This window comes from Liolophura sinensis, chromosome 9, assembly GCF_032854445.1.
Source record: "Liolophura sinensis isolate JHLJ2023 chromosome 9, CUHK_Ljap_v2, whole genome shotgun sequence".
Taxonomy (NCBI): Eukaryota; Metazoa; Mollusca; class Polyplacophora; order Chitonida; family Chitonidae; genus Liolophura; species Liolophura sinensis.
The window spans coordinates 3,648,810-3,673,937 of record NC_088303.1 but is presented as its reverse complement, the minus strand read 5'-3'; the positions used below and the strand labels follow the sequence as shown (position 1 = coordinate 3,673,937).

General features: G+C 41.7%; 1 protein-coding gene across 1 annotated transcript; it reads left to right on the top strand.

Annotated features, from left to right (window-relative positions):
• Positions 1–1,446: 1,446 nt before the first annotated feature.
• LOC135475270 (outer dynein arm-docking complex subunit 3-like) lies at positions 1,447–21,996 on the top strand. The gene is made up of 14 exons (XM_064755106.1): positions 1,447–1,595; positions 2,417–2,538; positions 3,054–3,131; positions 3,389–3,553; positions 4,054–4,158; positions 9,214–9,336; positions 10,853–10,975; positions 11,205–11,238; positions 12,385–12,494; positions 13,108–13,262; positions 17,443–17,605; positions 18,452–18,583; positions 19,015–19,090; positions 21,592–21,996. Exons 1-14 carry the CDS (start codon positions 1,499–1,501, stop codon positions 21,723–21,725), a joined length of 1,617 nt encoding a protein of 538 aa, XP_064611176.1. The 5' UTR covers positions 1,447–1,498; the 3' UTR covers positions 21,726–21,996.
• The last annotated feature ends 3,132 nt before the right edge of the window (positions 21,997–25,128 follow it).

Genomic DNA, 25,128 nt, shown 5'->3' with positions numbered 1-25,128 from the left:
TATATTGGGAGTCATTGTTATCCAAAACCACCTAAAATTTCGACATTAAATGTACGTTTTTGGGGGAAAATAAATAATTTTACTTTTGTACTGAAGCTTAAAGGTACACAAAAAACAAAAATTACACAAAGTTCAGATGAACAAAGTTTTCCCTGATGAAGACACTTAAAAATAATTTTTCGAGAAAAAGACACTTTTAATCTTTGTATGGTGGATATTTTGGACCACCTCTTGGTGTATATATTCTTTGTTTAATAATACTATAAATAAGGACGTAGGATATGTTTAAAAATATATTTGTACTAGAATTTGGTCTTTTCAGCTGACAAATGTGTTTAACCTGGATTGTGAACATATTTATATTTTAATATAATTATAAATATTGGCATAATTTAGAGTAAAGGCATATGTTTGGGTGTAAACAACAAATTTACATTCAAATAGATTTAATAGAGGTACATCAGATCCTTATTTAGAACATTATTACAAAACTTATTACAATACAAAATTATTTTGAAATACCATTTTCTTCTGAAATAAAAATCGATAAAAATTTTAAAGAAAATATTTGTAAATAAGTTTTCAGGCTTTTTCATCTGATTTTGTCGTGATTTTTATGTTTTCCTCTCCTTTAGATTTTCCCACTAGGATATGATCACGTACTCCAAACAAACCTCAAAACATCTTTCTAAAATTAACAGCTCTAACAATCTGGCAAAATAGGTAAATTAATCTTTGTAGTAGATTGGGCCCTAGAATTGCCAGGCTGTCTTATACTTACGTCAGACATAGTCTTATGTCCAATGAGCTTGTCGGCGTTTACCAATCACATGGCCAGGACAAAAGAGAGTAGGATTTAATTCTCTTTCCTTGGACTCTATCTGCATTAACTTTTTAACGCTTATTGACTTTATATTGCAATGGTTTAATATAGCGCAAGAACGTAATGTAGATAAAGTCAACTGCTGTGCAGTCTAGCAGAAAGATAGATAGAAGTGGAAACACAATATGTGGTTGTATACTGTAAGTGTTAGGCAGGAAAAGAATTCAAACCTACTTGCGAAGTTTCCTGAAATAAGATAAAGGCAGTTACTATCTATAAATCCACTATGCTAGAAAGATATGTACTTAGACAGCCTAACGTCATTTCGAAACGTCAGCGGATGATCTTGCTAAGACTAATTTCAAGGGACCAGAATGAAAGGATTTACCTTAACAAAACTTTGTAATTTGTAAATATGTACACAGAAAGTTATCAGAGAATGTGTATTGATCAAGGTAGCCCTGCACAACGTAACAACCTTCACAAGTCACACGAGCAGAGGATGACGTTTACTGATGACGTTTAGTGACTGATGACGTTTAGTGACTGATGACGTTTAGTGACTATGACGTCACACACAGACTACGTCACACCGGATAACATCAGTAACGTCTTCGGGATTTTGAAGGCGGAAAATCCGTCCACTTTTCCATCGCTCAAAAATTGATTTACATCATGGCACAGAAAGGAGATGTCAGCCCAAAGACAGTGGAGGGCTTGTGGCCTCTTAATGAACAGATAGAAGAAGTGAGGGGCAAAATCCATTTACAAGGTAAACCATCCCTTCAACTCTGTTGTTGTTGTTGTTCTCTCTTTATCGCTAAATGTGACTAATCAGTGACTGGATTTGGGAGATACCCTGTTGTCGTTCATGCACGGTACCAAGGCTAAAAAAAAGCTGTCTTTTAACAATGACCATTCACTTCACGACACAAAACCATACGGTCGACTTCTTGTGGGATGTCGTGGCTGTTGCAAAAAGTCAGAACAACAGTATCGATGCAATTTTTTGCATCGATACAGATATTTGAAAGGAAATTAAGAGGGTAAGGCCTAAGTAAAAAACGTATAGTTAGCAAGTTTCTCAAATATATTGGTTTATCCCATTGCCCTTTAATGTATTCTCAGGCCTTGCTGAAACATTTTACACATACATGATGACATTGTGCATGGAAGTATTTTATTGTACATGGAGGTATTTTATTGTGCATTGTGAGGTATTTTATTGTGCATTGTGAGGTATTTTATTGTGCATGGAGGTATTTTATTGTGCATGGAGGAAGTTGATGAGTCCAGGTAAACCACTGACCTTTAGCAAGTTAATGACGAATTTTCCCACAGGTTACATGAACACCTTATTGATGAAAGACAAATGGTTTTCCACATTAGAGCGAGGAATACACAAATTCTCTGTTCAAGAAAAATTTGAACCAGTACTTCGTGTGTCTTAACGACTGATAGACAAGCATGTAATTAACTCGACCACGAATATCTACGAATTTCCAAGCCCCAAGGTCGGGTTTGAACCGCACCTTATGTGTTAAAGTTAAAGTTCAACATATCAGAACAACTTTATGCATGCGTTATTTTCAGAGAGAGATTTAAAGGCATATTTAGAGAGCGCGGAAGAGAGAAAGGAGAAGAATGAAGCTCTGATTCTGCAACTGAGGCAAGAAAACCGTCAGAAGAGGTCGCTTATTCAGAATGGCATCATGGTGAGGTACTAGGCATGATGGTGCGTTCTAGGTCGGTTGGGTGGGTTGACGGCATCATGGTGAGGTGTTTGGTGTCTGAAGTTAATCATGACATTATCACACAATCACAAGTGCGGTGTTTTTTTAAAAACAAATTTCGTTGTATGTGCATGGAACTGCAAAGTTCTTAAGGATGTAATAGGTAAAAATGTGACTTTGGTTTGTAGAACACGGTCTCCATCCGGGCTTCTCATCTCCCCCCAGAATGATGTTTCTGTTAGACGAATTTGTCACGCATCCCATATATAGCACCATTTATGTCACTTGTCACTACAGATTTTCTGGCATGGATTTAACCTTTTTCTTTTCGTGCAACTAAACATATTCCATTGTTTATTTCCTTATCATTTATTTCCTCGTTGTTTATTTCGTCGTCGCACGAGTAGTTTTCAAAACAATATTGACAAATCGGAGTAATAAACGAAGCAATTATGTTCAGCATTAAGAGCCATTATGACCATTCATGTATTTTACAGGGAGACAAGAAGGTTATCCATAACGTCTTTAACTCCCGGAAAGAAGAGCTCCTTGCAATGAAATCCTACACATGTAGGGTAAGTATTTCATAATTTTTTTTTCGCAGATACGATACTGTTTAGAATTGTACTGAAAATTCAATTTTACTGGGAGTATTTTGAAGAAAAGCGTGTATTTCTTCGTTATTCATTTCTACAACTCCATTGACTATAATAGTCAAAAATTTGTATCGGGGAAGTTGACAAACTTCGTACATAAAGAAAAAAAGTCATTAAATAAAGAAGTGGATTGCTGTTTAACATTGACTAACTGGTTGGTAAAATGTACATTGCAGCAAGCCATAAACACCATGGACGTCCGAGTCTGCGAGGCGAAGAAGTACTTGAATGAGTTGAAGTACGAGTCAGAAGTGAGACAGTCACGCCTACAGGAGTTACAAGAAATGCTGGCCCGGCTTATTGTTAATCCTGAATCCGAGGCCGACAAGGAGGGAGAAAGGGTACGACTGTTCTTGTTGCTAGTACCGATCAAATCCGACCTTGGTGAGGGAACTTGTTGATTCCCCCGCCATTACTGTTTCTGAGGCCGAGGTAATAATAAACAGTCGGCGACGCTTGTGTGGTTGGGCAGTCTAACGTGCTTTGAAGAGGACTTGTCTTCCACTAATTTTTCCAGAGTGGTTTTCCCAGAGCTTACAAGTTTCCTCCTCTAGTTGGCTCAAGTAAACCCATCGTATAATTAACAATTCTTGAGTATAGCGTTAAAGAAAATCTCGTTGATTGACTAATTCAGTCGATTAATCTTGAACAGGGGAATTGAGTTTCTGGTCATGTACAAACATAAATATGTATGGCTCCTCTATTTTGACAGAGTTGGAATGAGGGGATCTAACATTTGCACATTCCCTGTTCTTATCTCATTCTGTCAGTATTTAAGAGAATCAGTTATTCAATCAAGTCTTCTTTTCTGTAACAGTTCATTATTTTTCTCTGTCCACAGCGGGTCCACCAGCTACAAAACGATCTGGACAAAGCTCGGATCAAATACGAAACGGCCAAACATATCACTAACAGGTATAATGAGATACTGAACTTCATGCAGGAGGTGAGTGACCACCGGCTGGAGCCTGGCAGTGTTAATAACTTAATTCTTAAAGTAGAATAACTGCCTGGAACCGGTTTTATCAAGTAATCACAATTTGCGCCTGGCCTAACTTTCATGACATCACATAGTGAAGAGATATACGTTATCATGTGAAGTAATATCTCCTGTTTGTAGCACAGGTGTAGATTTTCTGCAAAAGAACAACATATAACATCAACCCTATATCATATTGGTATAGCTTGAAAAGTGAAAGCGTTTCTATATGTTTCCGAAAGCTAGGCTTTATGTGGTATAAAACTCATCTAAGTTAATATATTTATTATCTTGAGGATGGAGGTCACATTAGATTCTTAGCACTACACAGTGAACCGTGGTATGTCCCACCTGTCCTCAGATCTGAGATCTGTTTATTCTTCCCAGTTTAGCTATCAGCAATACAGATCTGTACTCTTCCATTTACTAACCTGGAGCTCGGTACGTCCGCGTGTGCTGTCCTCAACATGTGCAAGCTGTACTCTACGAAGACAGGTTTCTTTTAACCCCTTCAGTAATTCTTATTTCATATCATGTAGTTATTTGTGAATAATGAAGACCATAACGTCAAAATTAACACAAATGTATCTGTTACATCGGCGGCAAGCCTAACTTCGCTAATCACCATTTTCAATTTAAGTCGGCCGCACTCGGCATCGTCCGGAAAAAGATAAACTCGTGGAATGATTTGACTGAAAGCAATTAGATGTACACCATCTATAGGGCGATTGACAAATTGTTTGGGAGTCTTTTGTGTGTTAATAATGAACAGAAATGATCTATAATCAATTATATTGTGAAAAAAGTTGGTTTTAATTTTGGGAAGAGTAGCCGAGTCCACCCTAGCAACCGAGTCTGGTGATTTGAAAATGGTGGCTTGCGAAGTTCTGATGCCCTCTGAGTGGGAGCGTCGGTCACATTTGTGTTATTTACGATGTTATTGCCCGTATTATTCCCACATAATGAGGTGATATGAATTCAGAATTATTTTAAGAGCACGGGACACCTCTCAGCGTTGGCACTTTGGAGACAGGGCAGATGAAAGGACCGAGTTCCAGGTTAGTGAATGTAATGGTTCAGAGCAGTTAATGTGGAAGCTAACCTGAGAGCAAGGCTAACAGATCTCAGAGCTAACCCGTGGTATGTCCCTAACAGCAAACAGGAATTAGGCGGGTAACTTCGCTGTTTAGACAAGGATCATTCGCTAAACATTAGAAAGTAGGGGCCAATCGTATTAGAATTATGTCTCACACCGCCTTTCAAGTTACGTTTATTCACCACAGCTTCCGTGAGTATTGCTGCTGTTCTAACATGAACACTACAGTCTACACCGGGAACAAGACAGAATTATTAAACCCGGTGCTCTGTTTGTCATTCTTTGCGTGTGAAGAAAAGGTAAGAAAGGAGAGCAGAGTGTAGATCAAGGTGTGGAGGACTTCACTACATGAGGTTGTACCGCAAGCCGAGGGAGCAGTCATTGCTTGGTTACATGGATGCTAACTGTAGGGAGCAGTCATTACTTATACATAATGTGACATTCTCCCTTTTCTGAGAACTTCAGTATCATGAAAATCTGAACGATATACATTTCAGTTCATTCACAAAGTCCTTAGTTCACACAGGCCTAGTTTGCAGCGCGAACAGATTAACACAATTACATTTACATTAACTCACAGATGTATGAAACAAACGAAGACTTAAACCCAGCATAAACAGTATAACATAAGCTGTTAAAGGAGAAACCAATATTAAAGCTTTACTGTTACATTTACTTTCACAGTCCATTTATCAGTTACTTTTGCACAAAGTCATTCAGATAAGCCGGGCGCTTCACAACACGACTAAAGCGGGTTACAACTGGTGAAGCATCAAGGGACGTTGCTTTGTAAGGGCTATTGTTTGACGGTTCACGGATTATAGAACTGGCATGGTTTGTAGTGGGTCGTTGAGGAGTTGCTGGACTGGAAGGAGCACATGCAAGTTGAGGTGGAGATTGCTGTGGTTCTGCTGACTTAGGGGTTGCTGTTGCTCACAAGTGTGGATTGCGTCTGTAGACTCCATCAGAGTTTTCTACGGCATATGATCTCTCGTCTGGGCGTCGCTGTACTGTTGTGGCCTTTGTGGCGCCCATAGGTGTATTGATGGAATTTCTCCAGAGAAAATACAATGGCAAGCATTTCCTTTTCTATCTGGGTGTAGCGAGTTTCCACATCCGTCAGAGCACGGCTTACGTACGCCACAGGTTTTCCATAATGCAGGAGGGTTGCACAAAGACCGCGTTCGCTGGCGTCACACTGGATAACTAAGTTCTAGAGTCATAGAATACTAAGTCAGATGCTTGACTAACGGGTCGTTTCACTTCACTGAAAGCTACGTCCTGGATATCAGACCAATTCCATGGGACGTCTTTCGAGTTAGTTGTCGTATTGGTTCTATAACTTCAGACAGGCAGGGAAGAAACTTGGCTAGGTAGTTGATTATTCCGTTCAGTCGCTGTACTCCTTCCACATTAGGTCGGGATTCTAATTTAGTTACCGCCTCAGCCTTTGCAGGGTCAGGTTTCAAATCTTCACCGGTCACTTTGTGTCCAAGAAGGTTCTGTGTTACTAAGTTCTGCCTTAGACCGACTTAGTTTAACGACTTTGTCTCTACAACATTGTAATAGAGCTACAAGGTTAGCGTCATGACCGACTTGAGATTCGGCCTGAGTATAACCTGATCCTTCAACCAAAATGTCATCTGACACATTCAGAATTCCATTCAGGTCGTCCAATGCCTGAGCGAGGTGCTTCTGGAATATTTTAGAACTAACACCTGTTCCAAAGGGAAGATGTCCCATCTGTAACTTCCGATGGTGGAGTGAAAGATTGAAAGGTGACTTGACTCATAGTTCAAGACTGCATGCCAATATCCAGAAGAGAGATCCAATTTTAAGAACGTTTTAGCGTTAGAGTCCGGAAAGTATTTCTTCCATGACAGGTAACTGGTATCATTCACGTTTCAATGTCTGTATAGAGGTGTACTTCATCTGGTAGAATACCTATTTGTTCACTGTCAAAGACGTCTTCATGGTCTTTAATGAGAGACAGGTGGCGTGAATTCATGGCAGGGATAGATGAGACATAGGCAACACTTGTGAACAGATTGTAATTCACAGTAATCAGTCCCATGTGTTCAGATGCACGTTTCCCTAGTAAAAGTGTGAGGGGGTCCCGAACAATCACAATTCAACATTGTATTCCTTGTTGTTTGTGCTGTTTTCATATTGATTCTGTGTTTACCCAGTGGTACAATCGTGGTGATATTCCACATCTGCAGGTGTTTGTCGCAAGGAGACAAATCTGAGATACGACAGATATTTAGAAGGCAGTACATTTATAGTAGCTCCACAATCTATTCGGAATTTCACAGTTTTGTCGTTAATTAACATTTCAGCATAGATGGCTTTCTTAGAGTGTTCATTACAGTTCACTGCTGATTTGTTGGCTTTATGGGTCTGTGACGTGTTAGATTGTTGGTTATGGGCTTCCATTGATTTTGACTTTGACTTTGACTGAACAGCGAGGACATAGTCAGAGTCAGTGTCCTGAGAGTCAGACTGGATAGTGTGAACTTTGTGAGGCTTGCCTTTAAGGCATTTAATAGAAAAATGATTTTCTTCACCACATTTACCACCTTTTCTTGCCCTAGGCGGGACACTTGATCTCTGCATTACATGAGTTTTATTACAAAGATTTTTCAGTTGGGTGGACTATATTAATTCCATCAGGTTGTCTCATGGCTTTCAGCTGAGTTGAGCTTGCTCCACGGGCTTTGCAGATATCTACACATTGAACCAGAGTGAGTATAGCATCGTGTAACGGGCGCTTTCTAGTAGCTTTTTCACGTATTTCAGCGACGATTCGATCACGGATGAGAGGGTCGTGTAAGCATTCACAGAAATTATACGTTTTGGCGAGAGTGCTTAGAGAAGTCAGGTATTTGCCAATACTTTCTGAAGGGCTCTGATCACGTTTGTTAAATACGTATAACGTTCGTAGGTCTCATTCACCTGGTCTACAATGTCTTGATTGAGCTTAGCTGTAATAGTGTCCAAGTCATTAGCACTTTCACCCTCAAAGAACTTGAGACCATTCTAGATTTTGAGAACATCTTCAGCGATCATATTGAGAAAGAGAGCAGTTCGGTATTCTCCTGTTTGCTGGTCAAGTCTGGCCACGACAGAGTAGTTTCTCCATTTTTGTTTGCCATATTTTCCAACTATCTTGTAGAGTAGTTTGTAAATTAAGAGAAGGATGTGGTGAGATATGATGTTGACCAGATAACTGTACAACATTAGCCTCCGCACGATTGCTCTGAGCCATTATGTAGTGATGTTGTTGTAACGTTGACCTAGACACACTGTACTAATCCACACTGCATGTTGAGGACAGCGCAGACAGTTTGTTTACAAAGTTCGTTGATCTAGGCAATTACTCAATCAAAAGTCACTTCGAAAGGTTCAAAGAGTTCTGATCACCGCTGCCACCATGTGTCTTTTTTCGTATGTGAAGAAAATATAAGAAAGGAGAGCAGAGTGTAGATTGGACTGTGGAGGAGTGTACCACATGAGGTTACATGGATGTTAACTGTAGGCAGCAGTTGTTACTTGTACATAATGTGACACACTAGATACAGTGCTGCAAATCTCCTACTCTACATAGTGATAAACGGAGGGCAACAAAGTGAAAGCTGCAGACCAGTCCAGTCCATTCAAGATAGAGGCAATACATATGAAGCTGTGGAGCATAACTATACCTAGAAAGGCGGAGCAAGACATTGAATGACGGTGTTTTTTCGAACGGTATAGGCTCTTACTTTAATCTGCAGCACGTGGAGAGGTCTGGCACAAAGGGCCGTGGGTTTCCCCCAGTCGCTGTGCGGTGTCCTCCCACCATGATGCTGGCCGTCGTCGTGTAAGCTTGAGTATGGCGTAAAACACTAATCAAGTAAATAAATATCCCTCCTCGGTACCGTTGACAGGAGTGCCGGAATTACCCAAGCCGTCTGGATGCTCTGGAAGAAGCCGTTATCCAAGCCAGGAGAGATAGTAAAGAGATGACCGCCCTCAGTGGCAAAGCCTGCACTACCAGCGAAGTTGCCAAGGTAGGTTAGATTAAGAAATTCTCGAGACGTTGGTGGGCCCCCTATATGGCAGCACTGTTTACCATACTTAAACTTCCAGAGGTTCACATTAAGATCTCCAAAGTGGAAGGGGCCGTTAGCAAGAAGCCCTTCACTTGATCGACTAGTTTTACTTTCAACACCATCTCATTTATGAAAAGTTTTATCCGAGTACACCATTTTGTTACGAGAAGGTGGCAACCATTAAATCTGTTCCTTAAGTGCGCTTGGCCCACTTTTTCAACTGGGCCTTCTACAATTAGCTTAATTAGGTGACTCTGTGCTGGGATATTATCGGATTTTGCCTATCTTTGTAACTTTTGAGATATGGTCAAAGGCGTTTTTCGATCACGTAATTTCAATGGCCAGTCACTTGAGATCTACGAAAGCTACAATCTCAGACTAAGATCTGAAACTTTCACCAAACTGTAGTCCAAGGCATGTAGTTTCTGGTGCATGCCAACGGATTTGAGCTACGATCTATAGTTTTCTCGCTACAAATATTTAAATGACACCACGTTACTTAAGAAATAGAAATGTAAGCCTGTGCATTTAACAAAGACTTTGGAGGTAACTGTTTATTACTATACATGTGCTGCAAGTAACCTGCCCCATAGGTTGGCAACATCTCACTCAAACCGAGAAATGAACGACTCTCCCTCCTCTCCACAGCTATCAACGGACAATTTTCAATGTTGGCACCTTAAGCCAGCCCTGATCACAATGCATCATGGGTAATTCTGAACACATTCGACGGCATTCCTCCATGCCGCCGTGCTTTCAGGAATATAAGTCCAAAGCCATGGCGAAATATACGAAAAATGTTTATCCACACATGTGCCTTGAGTCATGATGAGCTCAAAACATGTTCCTCTTACTAGGCCAAATTCAACCGTAAAAGAAATATGGCAGTTTCTAGTTTCTATTCAGGTCTAGACCTTACATACCCGTAGGGAAGAGACGATCCTTAGGATGCCGTACAGAAAAGTAACTACGAAACCGTATGCCATGGCTTTGGACTGAGGATCTATTTTCAAGAAAACAACACACTACACACCGCTTATTCCTTCTAACTGTTTAGACCAAAGTTTAATATCTTTACAGTCTCCTAACATTTCCTGTCACCTACATGCACTCTGTCCTGCCCCCGCTCTCAAAACTGAAGTGAGCCCAGGCAAACCAGATGGGACACTGGTTTAGACAGGGAATTTTCAGACTTCGCCCTCACTGTTTGTGGGGCTTTGGTGACGACGCTTGTGTGACCGTTTGACAAGTTTAAAGTTCATGAAGACCACGTGTACACTGTGTTGTGTATGTCTACATATACGTCACCCATGTGACAGCTCGACAGTAATTTGCCAAAGGTCAGCTTAGGCCGGGTAATCCATCCATGAAAATGACCGCCATCGTATGTGTGAAAAACTTGATGATTGCGTTTAAACAACAGTCAAAGAAGTAAACATGTTTGGCCTAACTGTACGGGTTTGTCGAATTTCAGAGACAATTGATGACAACAGAGCGAGAGCTTTATAGAGCCAAGAAATCACGTGACCAACTCCTGAACCAGATGAAAAAAGAAGTGGAGCGCAGACGAGAACCAACCGAAAGATACGAGCGACGGGTGATTTTTTGGTTCTAATTTTCATTTTTTACATCAAACGATTTTATGCAACAAAAGTTTGGCATAACCTTATTCATAGTATTCCATCATTTCATTTGTTAAATATAATCTTAATTTGTTACACTTTGTTGTATGCGCGCAGTTGAAAGACCGTAATTTGCCTTTCATCCTTTACCCGTCAAAGTATTTCAGACAGGAAATTTTCAGTTTGGCCTTTTTTTTTTTTCAGGGTAGACCAATGTTAAGCACTGACGCTATTTCAGGTAAGTTCATTGTATGTACATGGACAAAATATATGCGTATCTTACATACTTGATGCTTTCATTATGTAACAGAGTTTATAAATTAGTAACGCCAATGTGAAAAATAACAAAAACTGATGTTAGCTTCACTATGGCCATTGAAAAAGTTATTATTTTAGTCTTTAATTTTTGGGGGTGGGGGGTGGGAGTAATTGTTTTATTATTATTATTATTATTATTATTATTATTATTATTGAGGCCACTTTCGTTGTCAGTAAGCGAACAAGTGTTTTTCTTTCCTCCACAGTCTTACAATTCAAACACATGAGTTCTTGACGATCAGGAGAACAGTTCTGAAAAAAATGTATAACGGTAGTTGCCGATGTAGTTTTAAGTGGCCTTTGCGTTCACATTTGCTTTCTTTTTTTATTTACTTTTCAGATATATTATATCATACTTTGAACGGATGTCCAGCGATATTCATAGTTATGTATTTTATATAGCCTTATCCCTTTCGAACCTCATACGTGGCAGTCCACATGCCTATCATTGCAACGAATCGTTCAGCAACAGCTCTATCTTGTAACTAGGGCGATTTTGCCGTGTTCAGTCAATTAAATCATAGGAATTGTTAGCTGTGATATAGTATCGCCATACTGATTGATTAATTGATTTTCCACCGTACTCAAGAATATTTTCCCTGTATGACGGAGGTCAGCATTATGGTAGGAGAAATTCGGGCAGACTCTGATGCCAACCAACAACCATCCGCGGGTTCCTGCAAGACCTTCCCACGTACGAACGGAGTGTATGTCACAATATTGAAAAGAAATCGTGTAAATTTGACGATAGGAGTAAGATTCGAATCCAGGCCTTGCATGGTTGTCTAGTTCTCCGATGAACCGAAAGAGCTAGATTGGAACGGTTTAATTATGTTCTAAATCGATGAACGTTTTGGTAGTGGTGAATGAATAATCAACACACAAGAGAAGTAATTGCTTTTGTTTTTTTGTTTTTTTTGACTGAAGTGACGTAGTTTCGTCTGACAAGTGCAAATGTTTGCTGAAGTAAGCCAATAGCTTATTGGGTAATTAAGGCTCCGTGTAATTGTATCAGTTGCTTGAGAATAGTTTCATGGTTGACGAATCTTTGCGATTACGTTGATAGAAGCCCAGTCCAGAAAGAGACAGAATCACATCCAACGACAACAGAGGGTACTGAATTACGAGGATGCCTTCGAGAAAATCAAAGACTCTGTTAAAGTGTCGGATATCAATGTGAGTGAGCGCTCCTGGGACATAAAATATATCATTGTAAATTACTCATCAACATTTTTAACACGACAGTATCACTATTTGTTTGCTGCATTTTCTCTTTTTGCGCCAATGTTTCTACTTGACATAGTTCACAGTTTTACAAGGCGCCATGAACAGTACTTTTAAGCGGGAATATATAGGCCTGTCACAATCGGAACGAAATGTGACACTCTAGCTAGTTAAGTGTGATAGAAACACAATCGTTATAATGCATGTTTGGAACACAAAATGTAATTGCAAAAAGTTGTGACAATTTTGTCTGCTGAAGGCATACGGCCATATTAATTGTAGTGGATTAAATCTTTCACAGACAAGGAACAAGTTGCATTTAACAAAGACAATGTCCTGCTTAACATGTCATCTCCATAAAATAAGGAGCACTTTTCTAGCCGGTAATGTCGATTGCAGGACCATGGCACAAGTGCAGCTGCAGTAAACTAGGGCTGCAAAATTGCTCTGCTTTGGTCTTCAGATCCTAAACAACTCTGACATGACTTCCTTTTGATGTGAACATTGCAAAAACATGATATTTTTTACTTCAGTGTTGTTTTCTTTGTTCCCCGTGGTGCTGCAGGATGTCGTGTTCCGCGTAGCCAATCAGGACAACACTCGAGAACAGCTGCAGGCTCAGGAGAAGGAGTTCCTCACAATCCGCCGTAAACTCGGCATGGAACTGGAGAAACTGAGAGAGGCCTATAGTCTGCTGCGATATGAAGGATACTCGAGAGAGTAAGTAAGCATGCTGCGTATTCGGTGTATACGGTGCACTCCAAATAGGACATTGGTCGGTGACAGTTGTTTACTCCCCCATTCCCCCACCCCCCAGCCGCTGCTTGTTGGGCCTTGGTCAGTGACTGTTGTTTACCTCTCAGCCGTTGCTTGTTGGGCCTTGGTCAGTGACTGTTGTTTACCCCTCAGCCGCTGTTTGTTGGTCCTTGGTCAGTGACTGTTGTTTACCTCTCACCCGCTGCTTGTTGGTCCTTGGTCAGTTACTGTTGTTTACCTCTCACCCGCTGCTTGTTGGATCTAGGTCAGTGACTGTTGTTTACCCCTCAGCCGCTGCTTGTTGGGCCTTGGACAGTGACTGTTGTTTACCCCTTAGCCACTGCTTGTTCGGCCTTGGTCAGTGACTGTTGTTATCCCCTTAGCCGCTGCTTGTTGGCCCTCGATCAGTGACTGTTGTTTACCCCTCAGCCACTGCTTGTTGGGCCTTGGTCAGTGACTTGTTCAGCCCTCAGCCACTGCTTGTTGGGCCTTGGTCAGTGACTGTTGTTTAGCCCTCAGCCACTGCTTGTTGGGTCTTGGTCAGTGACTATTGTTAACCCCTCAGCCGCTGCTTGTTGGACTTTGGTTAATGACTGCTGTTTACCCCTCAGCCGCTGCTTGTTGGGCCTTGGTCAGTGACTGTTGTTTAGCCCTCACCCACTGCTTGTTGGGCCTTGGTCAGTGACTGTTGTTTGCCCCTCAGCCGCTGCTTGTTGGTCCTTGGTCAGTGACTGTTGTTTACCCCTCAGTCACTGCTTGTTGAGCCTTATTCAGTGACTGCTGTTTACCCCTCCGCCACTGCTTGTTGGGCCTTGGTCAGTGACTGATGTTTACGCCTCAGCCGCTGTTTGTTGGAACTAGGTGAGAATCAACGAATTAGACATACTCTAAATCCGGCCTCGATCAGTGACTGTTGTTTACCCCTCACCCGCTGCTTGTTGGGCTTTGGTCAGTGACTGTTGTTTTCCCCTCAGCCGCTGCTTGTTGGGCCTTGGTCAGTGACTGTTGCTTATCCCTCAGTCACTGCTTGTTGGGCTTTGGTCAGTGACTGTTTTTCCCCCTCACCCGCTGCTTGATGGGCCTTGTTCAGTGACTGTTGTTACCCCTCACCCGCTGCTTGTTGGATCTAGGTCAGTTACTTTTGTTTACCTCTCAGCCGCTGCTTGTTGGGCCTTGGTCAGTGACTGTTGTTTACCCCTCAGCCACTGCTTGTTGGGCCTTGGTCAGTGACCGTTGTTAACCCCTTACCCACTGCTTGTTGGATCTAGGTCAGTGACTGCTGTTTACCCCTCATCCGCTGCTTGTTGGTTCTTGGTCAGTGACTGTTGTTAACCCCTCAGCCGCTGCTTGTTGGATCTAAGTCAGTGACTATTGTTAACCCCTCACCCGTTGCTTGTTGTTCCTTGGTCAGTGACTATTGTTAACCCCTCACCCGCTGCTTGTTGGTCCTTCATTCGTGACTGTTGCTTATCCCACACCCACTGCTTTTTGATTCTAGGTCAGTGACTGTTGTTTACCCCTCACCCGCTGCTTGTTGGTTCTTGGTCAATGACTATTGTTAACCCCTCACCCGCTGATTGTTGGGCTTTGGTCATTGACTGTTGTTTACCTTTCAGCCACTGCTTGTTGTTTCTAGGTCGATGACTGTTTTTTACCTCTCACCAGCTGCTTGTCGGATCTAGGTCAGTGACTTTTATTTACCCCTCACTCACTCCTTGTTGGATTCAGGTCAGTGACTGTTGTTTACCCCTCAGCCGCTGCTTGTTGGTCCTTTGTCAGTGACTATTGTTAACCCCTCAGCCGCTGCCTGTTGGGCCTTGGTCAGTGACTTTTGTTTACCCCTCAGCCGTTGCTTGTTGGATCTAGGTCACTGACTTTTGTTTACCCCTCACCCACTGCTTGTTGGGCCTTGGTCAGTGACTATTGTTTACCCTTCATCCGCTACTTGTTGGTTCTTGGTCAGTGACTATTGTTAACCCCTCACCCACTGCTTATTGGTCCTTGGTTGGTGACTATTGTTTACCCCTCAGCCGCTGCTTGTTAGGCCTTGGTCAGTGACTGTGGTTTACCCCTCAGCCACTGCTTGTTGGGCCTTGGTCAGTGCCTGTTTACGCCTCAGCTACTGTTTGTTGGGCCTTGGTCAGTGACTGTTGCTTGCCCCTCACCCGCTGTTTGTTGGTCCTTTGTTGGCGACTGTTGCTTATCCCTCACCCGTTGCTTGCTGGGCCTTGGTCAGTGACTGTTGTTTACCCTTTATCCGCTGCTTGTTGGTCCTTGGTCAATGACTATTGTTAACCCCTAACCCGCTGCTTGTTGGGCTTTGGTCAGTGATTGTTGTTTACCCCTCAGCCGCTGCTTGTTGGGCCTTGGTCGATGACTGTTGTTTACCCCTCACCCACTGCTTGTTGGTCGTTGGTCAGTGACTGTTGTTAACCCCTCACCTGCTGCTTGTTGGTCCTTGGTCAGTGACTGTTGTTTACCTCTCACTCGCTGCTTGTTGGATCTGGGTCAGTGACTGTTGTTTTCCCCTCACCCACTGTTTGTTGGATCTAGGCCTGTGACTGTTGTTTACCCCTCACCCACTGTTTGTTGGATCTAGGTCAGTGACTTTTGTTTACCCCTCACCCGCTGCTTGTTGGGCCTTGGTCAGTGACTTTTGTTAACCCCTCAGCCGCTGCTTGTTGGGCCTTGGTCAGTGACTGTTGTTTACCCCTCAGCTGTTGCTTCTTGGCCCTCGGTCAGTGACTGCTGTTTACCCCTCAGCCGCTGCTTGTTGGTCCTTGGTCAGTGACTGTTGTTAACCTTTCACCCGCTGCTTGTTGGATCTAGGTCAGTGTCTGTTGTTTACCCCTCAGCCGCTGCTTGTTGGGCCTTGGTCAGTGACTTTTTTTAACCCCTCAGCCGCTGCTTGTCGGGCCTTGGTCAGTGACTGTTGTTTACCCCTCAGCTGTTGCTTCTTGGCCCTCGGTCAGTGACTGCTGTTTACCCCTCAGCCGCTGCTTGTTGGTCCTTGGTCAGTGACTGTTGTTAACCTTTCACCCGCTGCTTGTTGGATCTAGGTCAGTGTCTGTTGTTTACCCCTCAGCCGCTGCTTGTTGGGCCTTGGTCAGTGACTTTTTTTAACCCCTCAGCCGCTGCTTGTCGGGCCTTGATCAGTGACTGTTGTTTACGCCTCAGCCGCTGCTTGTTGGATCTAGGTCAGTGACTGTTGTTTACCTTTTAACCGCTGCTTGTTGGTCCTTGGTCAGTGACTATTGTTAACCCCTCACCCGCTGCTTGTTGGGATTATGTCAGGGACTGCTGTTTACCCTTCAGCCGCTGCTTGTTGGTCCTTGGTCAGTGACTTTTTTAACCCCTCACCTGTTGCTTGTCGGGCCTTGGTCAGTGACTGTTGTTTACGCCTCAACCGCTGCTTGTTGGATCTAGGTCAGTGACTGCTGTTTACCTCTCAACCACTGCTTGTTGGTCCTTGGTCAGTGACTATTGTTAACCCCTCACCCGCTGCTTGTTGGGATTATGTCAGGGACTGGTGTTTACCCTCACCCGCTGCTTGTTGGATCTAGGTGAGAATAGACGACGCCCGTATAACTACTGGTCTTCAAACAGTATGATTTACATATCGTAATTCCTCAACCTTTTCGCATATGAAAGAGCAAGTCACATTGTAAGTTGATTTTGTAAACAAAAGTACAGTCTTCACAGACTAATGCGTTCAGAATAAACACCTTGCAAACCTGCAAATAGGTTGAAGAATTACAGTATAAGTGCTTAATATGTGGTAAAGTTCCACATATTATTCCGGGCACCATGTAGTAAAATATATAGGAAAATATTGTCCACTTTAGGTACTCTGGTACAAAGGCTTGACCAAAGACTTCGTGACAATAGTATACGTTGTTCTTCAGGTAGTATTCTCTGAAGGATTCCTCAGTGACAGACAATCAAGCTCTTAAGAGAGCGACATTTCTGCACAAGTCAATCAGCTGAAGTCTACTCCCACAAGAGAGCAACTTCAATGAATATGGTGTGGTGTTTGTAGCTGTTTGCAATCCTCTCACATCATTATGAAAAGAATTCTCTTCAAACAACAGATTTATGTATGGTGCATGAATTGTTGTGTGTGGGTGTGTTGTTTTGCTTTCAGAGGTGAGCGACTGGTCGAGGAGATGAAAGGCTACACAGAGAAAGCTGAGGAGAGGAGGGACAACCTGAAGAAAAAACTGGATGATGAAACGCATCTTGTCGTGGACATCCAGCTGGCTGTTAGCACGCTTTACCAGAAACTGTGGAACGTCAAGCTTAAACCGGTATTGTGATTACACATTGTGCTTTATTGTTATGAAATTGAACGTACATTGGCATGAACGATTACAGGTAAAAAAGAGTTGTCGATTGTATGGGCGCCATGGTGACTTTAAAGGCAGGAACATGGGCTGTTATCAGCCAAATACGGACACCAAAAACGGCCAAGTGCTGTCGTCTTTTCTACTGAATACTTAGAACTGAAAGGACGAAACAAAATATTAAAATGCAACCCAAAACAACAACGCTTTGCCACCTTAGGCTTTTGTACTTTCACCTCGCCCTTTCGTACTTTCATTTCGTCCTTGTGTTTCTTTGAGTTTTCCTTCATATAAAGCATACGAAAGGGCGACACATCAAAAGGGCAAAATTCCACCAAACCTCACCCTTTAGTACTTTTACCTTCCGCTTTTAAATCGCTTTTTCGTACTTCTGTTTCGTCCTGCTGTAGTTTTGCGTCGCACTGTTGTACTTTTGCCGCTCACTTTCGTACTTTTGCCGCGCTCTTTCATGCTTTTGTTCGTTCATTTTGTAGTTTTGCCTCGCACTTGTGTCCTTTCGTTATTTCGTCCTTTTGCATTTTTTCTGGTCTAAGCAATCAATAGAAAGAGCGAATGCACGCATTTCCTATCTCGGCATCCATAGCACACATGCTGGCTTCAGGAGACGGAATACTATAATCATTATAACTAGCATTACATAGACAGCATAATATTATGTTAAATTCAACAGATTAGTGTTTACAGTGTAGTTAGTTCAAACAGCTGAATGGGATAGTATCAGATTCCACTATAAGTGAATGTCAAAAAAAGGAATCTTACTACATTCATTTTTCCACGCACCGTTGTCAGCCGTTCCACAACTACAGCCGAGGAGATCCCCTGGAGGACTTACACAACTGTGGCAGGAAGATCAACGTCCTTCAGAAAGAAATAGGGAAGGAAGGAAGAGAAAACTTAGACATGCGACTCAAGTCTCTGAAGGTTAGTCAGTCGCTGTCGCTGTCTGAGTTACAGATCTAGGATGATTGTAGGAAACATTTTTGAATAAAGCGTGTGTTTTGAAATGCACAATCGTCGAGTTTTGAAATAATCCGGCTGACCACCTGTGAAATACAAACGTATGAATTTTGAAAGTTTCACTTTTGGGGGAAAAATGACCACTGGTGAAAGAAAAACTTGGTTCAGCCCCCATTTGGGGAGGAATAAAAACTGGGTTATGTGTGACGGTCCAGAGGATGGAAGCATATCTTGTATGTCCATTTACCAACGATCTGTGAGTGGCACTCGTTATAGGTAAGACAATTTTAATTTCCCGAACGAGTATTTACTTGTCCATAAGCTTCAGGGAAGGGAATGGCAAGGTAAAGAAACATCAATATAGCATTATTTTTGTGGTATTATTAATTTTACAGTTCCAAGAATTCATGGAGAGTCGACTCCCACCGGATAACTTCAAAGTAAAGGTTGTGGCCGAGGACGAAGAAGACGGTACGTTCGAGAAAAGATAATGCATGTAACAGGAAAGAAGTAATATGTCTTAACAAAGGAATCTGCATGTATATCCTTCGATATTCTGTACAGTCATTTTTCCAATCTACTTGATACCTAACGATGTATATACTGGTGGGAACCAAGGAAGTACAAATTGCTGATGTAATTTAAGCAATGATGACGTACATGTAGCAATTTTTTTTCAACGAGCACTGTCTGTAACATGCTGGATTTGCAGCTGATAAAACCTACAATACTTAAATGTTCAAAACGATTAGTGATAGTAAAACTGTAATTAACATATATTCCATAACTATAAAGGGAGGAATCTCATTTACACGGTCAAAGATCAAGTCAATTGAATCCATTTGGGGACTTCCACATAATTTAGAAATCACACCCAGTTTATACCAGCTAAGGAACTGGAGCGTTCAAATGGGCCTTGGTCAGTGACTGTTGCTTGCCCCTCACCCGCTTCTTGTTGGTCCTTGGTCAGTGACTATTGCTTACCCTCACCCGCTGCTTGTTGGGCCTTGGTCGGTGACTGATGCTTATCCCTCACCCGCTGCTTGTTGGACCTTGGTCAGTGACTGTTCTTTACCCATCATCCGCTGCTTGTTGGGCCTTGGTCAGTGAATATTGTTTACCCCTCAGCCACTGCTTGTTGGGCCTTGGTCAGTGACTGTTGTTAACCCCTCAGCCGCTGCTTGTTGGGCCTTGGTCAGTGACTGTTGTTTACCCCTCAGCCACTGCTTGTTGGGCCTTGGTCAGTGACTGTTGTTTGCCCCTCAGCCACTGCTTGTTGGGCCTTGTTCAGTGACTGTTGTTAACCCCTCAGCCACTGCTTGTTGGGCCTTGGTCAGTGACTGTTGTTTAGCCCTCAGCCACTGCTTTTTGGGCCTTGGTCAGTGACTGTTGTTAACCCATCAGCCGAAGATCGTTGGGCCTTGGTCAGTGACTATTGTTTACCCCTTAGCCACTGCTTGTTGGGCCTTAGTCAGTGACTGTTGTTTACCCCTCAGCCGCTGCTTGTTGGTCCTTGATCAGTGACTGTTGTTTACCCCTCACCCGCTGCTTGTTGGTCCTTGGTCAGTGATTGTTGTTTACCCCTCAGCCACTGCTTGTTGGGCCTTGGTCAGTGACTGTTGTTAACCCCTCACCCGCAGATTGTTGGATCTAGGTGAGAATAGACGACGCCCCTATAACTACTGGTCTTCAAACAGTATGATTTACATATCCTAATTCCTCAACCTTTTCGCATATGAAAGAGCAAGTCACATTGTAAGTTGATTTTGGAAACAAAAGTACAGTCTTCACAGACTAATGCCTTCGGAATAAACACCTTGCAAACATGCGAATAGGTTGAAGAATTACAGTATAAGTGCTTAAAATGTGGTAAAGTTCCACATTATTCCGGGCACTACGGAGTAAAATATATAGGAAAATATTGTCCACTTTAGATACTCTGGTACAAAGGCTTGACCAAAGACTTCGTGACAATAGTATACGTTGTTCTTCAGGTAGTAATCTCTGGAGGATTCCTCAATGACAGACAATCAAGCTCTTAAGAGAGCGACATTGCTGCACAAGTCAATCAGCTGAAGTCTACTCCCACAAGAGAGCAACTTCAATGAATATGGTGTGGTGTTTGTAGCTGTTTGCAATCCTCTCACATCATTTTAAAAAAAATCTCTCCAAACAACAGATTTATATATGGTGCATCAGCTGTTGTGTGTGGGTGTGTTGTTTTGCTTTCAAATTGTAATTAACATATATTCCATAACTATAAAGGGAGGAATCCCATTTACACGGTCAAAGATCAAGTCAATAGAATCCATTTGGGGACTTCCACATAATTTAGAAATCACACTCAGTTTATACCAGCTAAGGAACTGAAGCGTTCAAATGGTCAGATTTAAACCAGTTCAGAAATAGCAAAAATATTCAGAAATATGCATGGAGCGTTTTAGATCCAGCTACCGATAAACCGACACAAGCCCTGAAACTGTCACAAATAACCACCTCGCTACCAGCCGCAGTTTAACCAGATTGAATGCTTTCTTTCGAACAACATCAAACTGGCTTAAGGCATCTTTCGCATTTAAACCAGCTTCACTGTGCCCTTGTGAAAATGGTAACAACTGCGTGTACAAAGCAGTTGACGTGACGTCAAAAATCTTTTCAGCGCGCACTGCTCTACTAATAGCAGAAAAAGAACTGAGAAGTGAAGGGATTCGGAAATTCTAGTCATTCATTCCAGCAAAATGCACGAGACGCTTTCAGTCAGTGTGCTTCGACTTAAGACGATTTTTCACTTCGTGCATGCACATATCTAGTTTTTTGCAATCTTTATGTGTGTAGATGCTCTTGTCTATGTTGTTTTCAAATTCTGTATGATATTTGCCCTTTCCGTTGACGTTCTAATGCTTATATGTCGTCTTTAGTTACCGGTTGTTGTTTTCTCTCTTATTAATGACGGTATAGTTTCTGTTTTTCAGATGATTACTTGTTCGATCACGACATAGATAACGAGAAACTTCTCACCCGAGACGATATCAAGCGACGAGGAAACCAGCTGCTGGAAGCCAAACTCAAAACTCGCAAAAAGAAAGGGAAAAAAGGGCGGGCTTGAATTATTCGTGAATTCAGAGATTAGGAGCTCGTTAACATACTCAGTTTTGCTATGTATAATTATATATACATAATTTTTACACTTCATTAGTTTGAAACCAACGGAAAGACAAAGCTGCAAAGATAGCTCGCTCCCATCATTATATCAATGTTTTTCAATCTGCGTGCTTAACGCAATCTGATCAGAATCTATCCTTTGTAACTAACTTCCACAGAAATGTGAGAAATAAATGTGAAAAATTAGCGAAACGAAATAAAACAAAACAAATTGTGCAATGATAATGTTATTTCAGCATTTGTACTAGTTTCTGTGGTGCCCGATTCACAGTGTTTAATTTTATCGCCGCCTCTGTCCAAGTTTCTGTGGTGCCCGATTCACAGTGTTTAATTTTATCGCCGCCTCTGTCCAAGTTTCTGTGGTGCCCGATTCACAGTGTTTAATTTTATCGCCGCCTCTGTCCAAGTTTCTGTGGTGCCCGATTCACAGTGTGTAATTTTATCTCCGCCTTTGGTAAAGTTTCCGTGGGGTCCGATTCAAAGTGTGCAATGTTATCCCGCCCTTTGTCCAACTTCTGTGGTGCCCGATTCCGTAATTTTATCCCAGCCTCTGTCAAAGTTTCCTTGGAGCCTGATTCGCAGTGTGTAATGTTATCCCATCATTTGTCCAAGTTCTGTAGTGCCCGATTCACAGTGAATGAGTTTATCCAATTCTCTTTGGGGCCAGCATCACTTGCACAGTATATGACACAACTTTAGGCTTTTTACAGTTTGTCAGTCCAGTTTAGTATACGTCTTTACTGCAAATCGTTAGGTGTGAAAATAATGGAAAAGAAACGCAAAATCCCATATTGCAAGAAGACAAAATTAGCTGATTTCATTTTCACGTTGTGAGGAGAGAGTATAGTTGTATTAACTGATGTGATTAACTAATTTCTTGCTCAGCCATGACAATGTTAACGGCAATGTTATCCGTGTTTTACTAATTATCACACTTTTTATTATTTTTTTAACGCATGTTCAACAGAGGCTGCAGGGTATTATTGGCCATTGCAGATAGGAATTCCTTTTGCTTAATGTTTCTGTCTGTTTCCTTGGCATTCTTTAACTGATTTATTTGCTTCTTGTTTACCCATACATTTATACGATGGCGGGAAGGTTCACAGGTGGACAAACCTGAATGCCCGGAGTAATTTGCCTCCTTGTACCTTTGTTAAGTTACTCAGTAATTTTCCCATGTGATACGCAAATACAGGCAACATATTGGTTGAGGTCTAGCTGTCTTCAGAAAAAGTTAGACCAATGCCTACTGTCATCAAGGTCTCCACAAGCAGTGGGTGCGTTTACCAAGTTACACCTCATGTTAGCACTCGTGGACGGGCTGCGCAGAAGGGTCCAAAGTTACGCCCCATGTTAGCACTCGTGGACGGGCTGCACAGAAGGATCCAAAGTTACACCCGATGTTAGCACTCGTGGACGGGCCACACAGAAGGATCCAAAGTCCTTTCGTATTTATTTATTTGATTGGTGTTTTACGTCGTACTCAAGAATATTTCACTCATACAACGGCGGCCAGCATTATGGTGGATGGAAACCGGGCACAGTCCGGGGGAAACCCACGACCATCCGCAGGTTGCTGACAGACCTTCCCACGTACGGCCGGAGAAGAAGCCAGCATGAACTGGACTTGAACTCACAGCAACCGCATCCTTTCGTATTACCTAGGTGCTTTATGAGCACACATACACCTATAACCGTGGCGTCAGTTGATAGCTTTGGACTGCTTTCTTACAGGCGTAGAGGAGTTTTAGTTCATGGATTAAAAGTTTGGAAAAATGTTTAAATCAAAACTAATTCTTTGGCTTGTTTGCTCACGTTTTCATAGAATTAGTTTTGAGTTTGACATTTTTCCAGACTTCGTATTGAATTTAAACACTTCCATGTTGTAAGTTACAGAACAAGGTTAAATGATTAAAAACACCTGTATATTATATCTTAAATCATCGGGTGAGGATAACACGCCAATCTAATAACTAAAAACTTAGTGAATTTCAAAGACTTTATTAGACACGATATTCAAGTGCAGACCAAAGAACTCTTCACCCAGAGCTTTCTTCACCCACATTTACACAACATTTACAATACGTCTTATCTCGTGGAGAAAAAATCCGTCGTGGTTGTTGTAAAAGCACATGTGCACATAGCTTTACAAACCTGCGTCACACAGAAGCTAATAAATAGTATATAAAGTAACTGCTGCACATAAACATAACTCTACTAATGTCACGAAGATCGGCATTGACTTCGACACGTTTAACATAATTCGTAAAACGTCCATATTATTAATTATATAGGTTTATACATAACAAGAAATGCCACCAAAAGGCCTATTATACAAATAATTGCCTACATTTGGGACTGACCTCAAATGCAGAAAATGAAAAAAAAATATATATATATATATAACGAATGGTCTGTATATGTAGTTCAGTTGGCTGTTGCTATTTTCATTCAGAAACCATAATGTATAGTTTGACCACTTCGGTGTCATGAAACAGGATAAACCTTCCAACTGAATGAAATTTTGAATATATAAATACGGCCTAATGAATTTATATTTAATCCAAAGTAAAAATGCGGCTAAAATAAAATGGCAAGAGTCACTCTCATGAAATTAAAAACTATTATACTAGTGATGATGAGCTACGCGTCTGATGATGACAGAAAAGTAGAAGCTCTTAATAAAGATCGGTGCTTAGCAAAGACAGTACAAGAGTCACATACAGGTGTCTGTAGTCAGTAAAGGTCAACTACAAATACACGATGACTGCGCATGTGCACAAAAATTCTTCTTCCCCTCCCTACCCCCAACCACGACTTTCTATGGTAATAAAGTGTTCTAAATTCATGATCTACAAAGAGGCAAACGTCATTCAAAGAACTAAATTATTTGCATAAGTATTCAGTGATGATGTAAACTTAATTATTTCTAAAAAAAACATACGGTAAATACTTTGGAATTGTACATCCACAAAGTCGTGCCATCTCAGAAAAAACCCACCAAATACATCATTCACGTGCATGTGTACCAGTGCACAATGGTTCCTTTATTACAGCTGGCACACAATAGCTGTACAGAATTCTCCACAGAATACCTGGGACAACATAAAACATGATACAACATGAGAATACGTTCTCCTTGTACAGCTCTACCATAAACAACAACGACAAAGGTGACAACACAACAGAACTGTTATTGAACATGATAATTCAGATATCTAAGTGTATCCGGGGGCGGTCTTTAAATACATTACAATGACATTCAGCATGAGTGTAAGTTTACATTCAAACACCCATAACGAAACATTCTGTCTAAATACATATATGTACCCATAAGGTCGGTAATC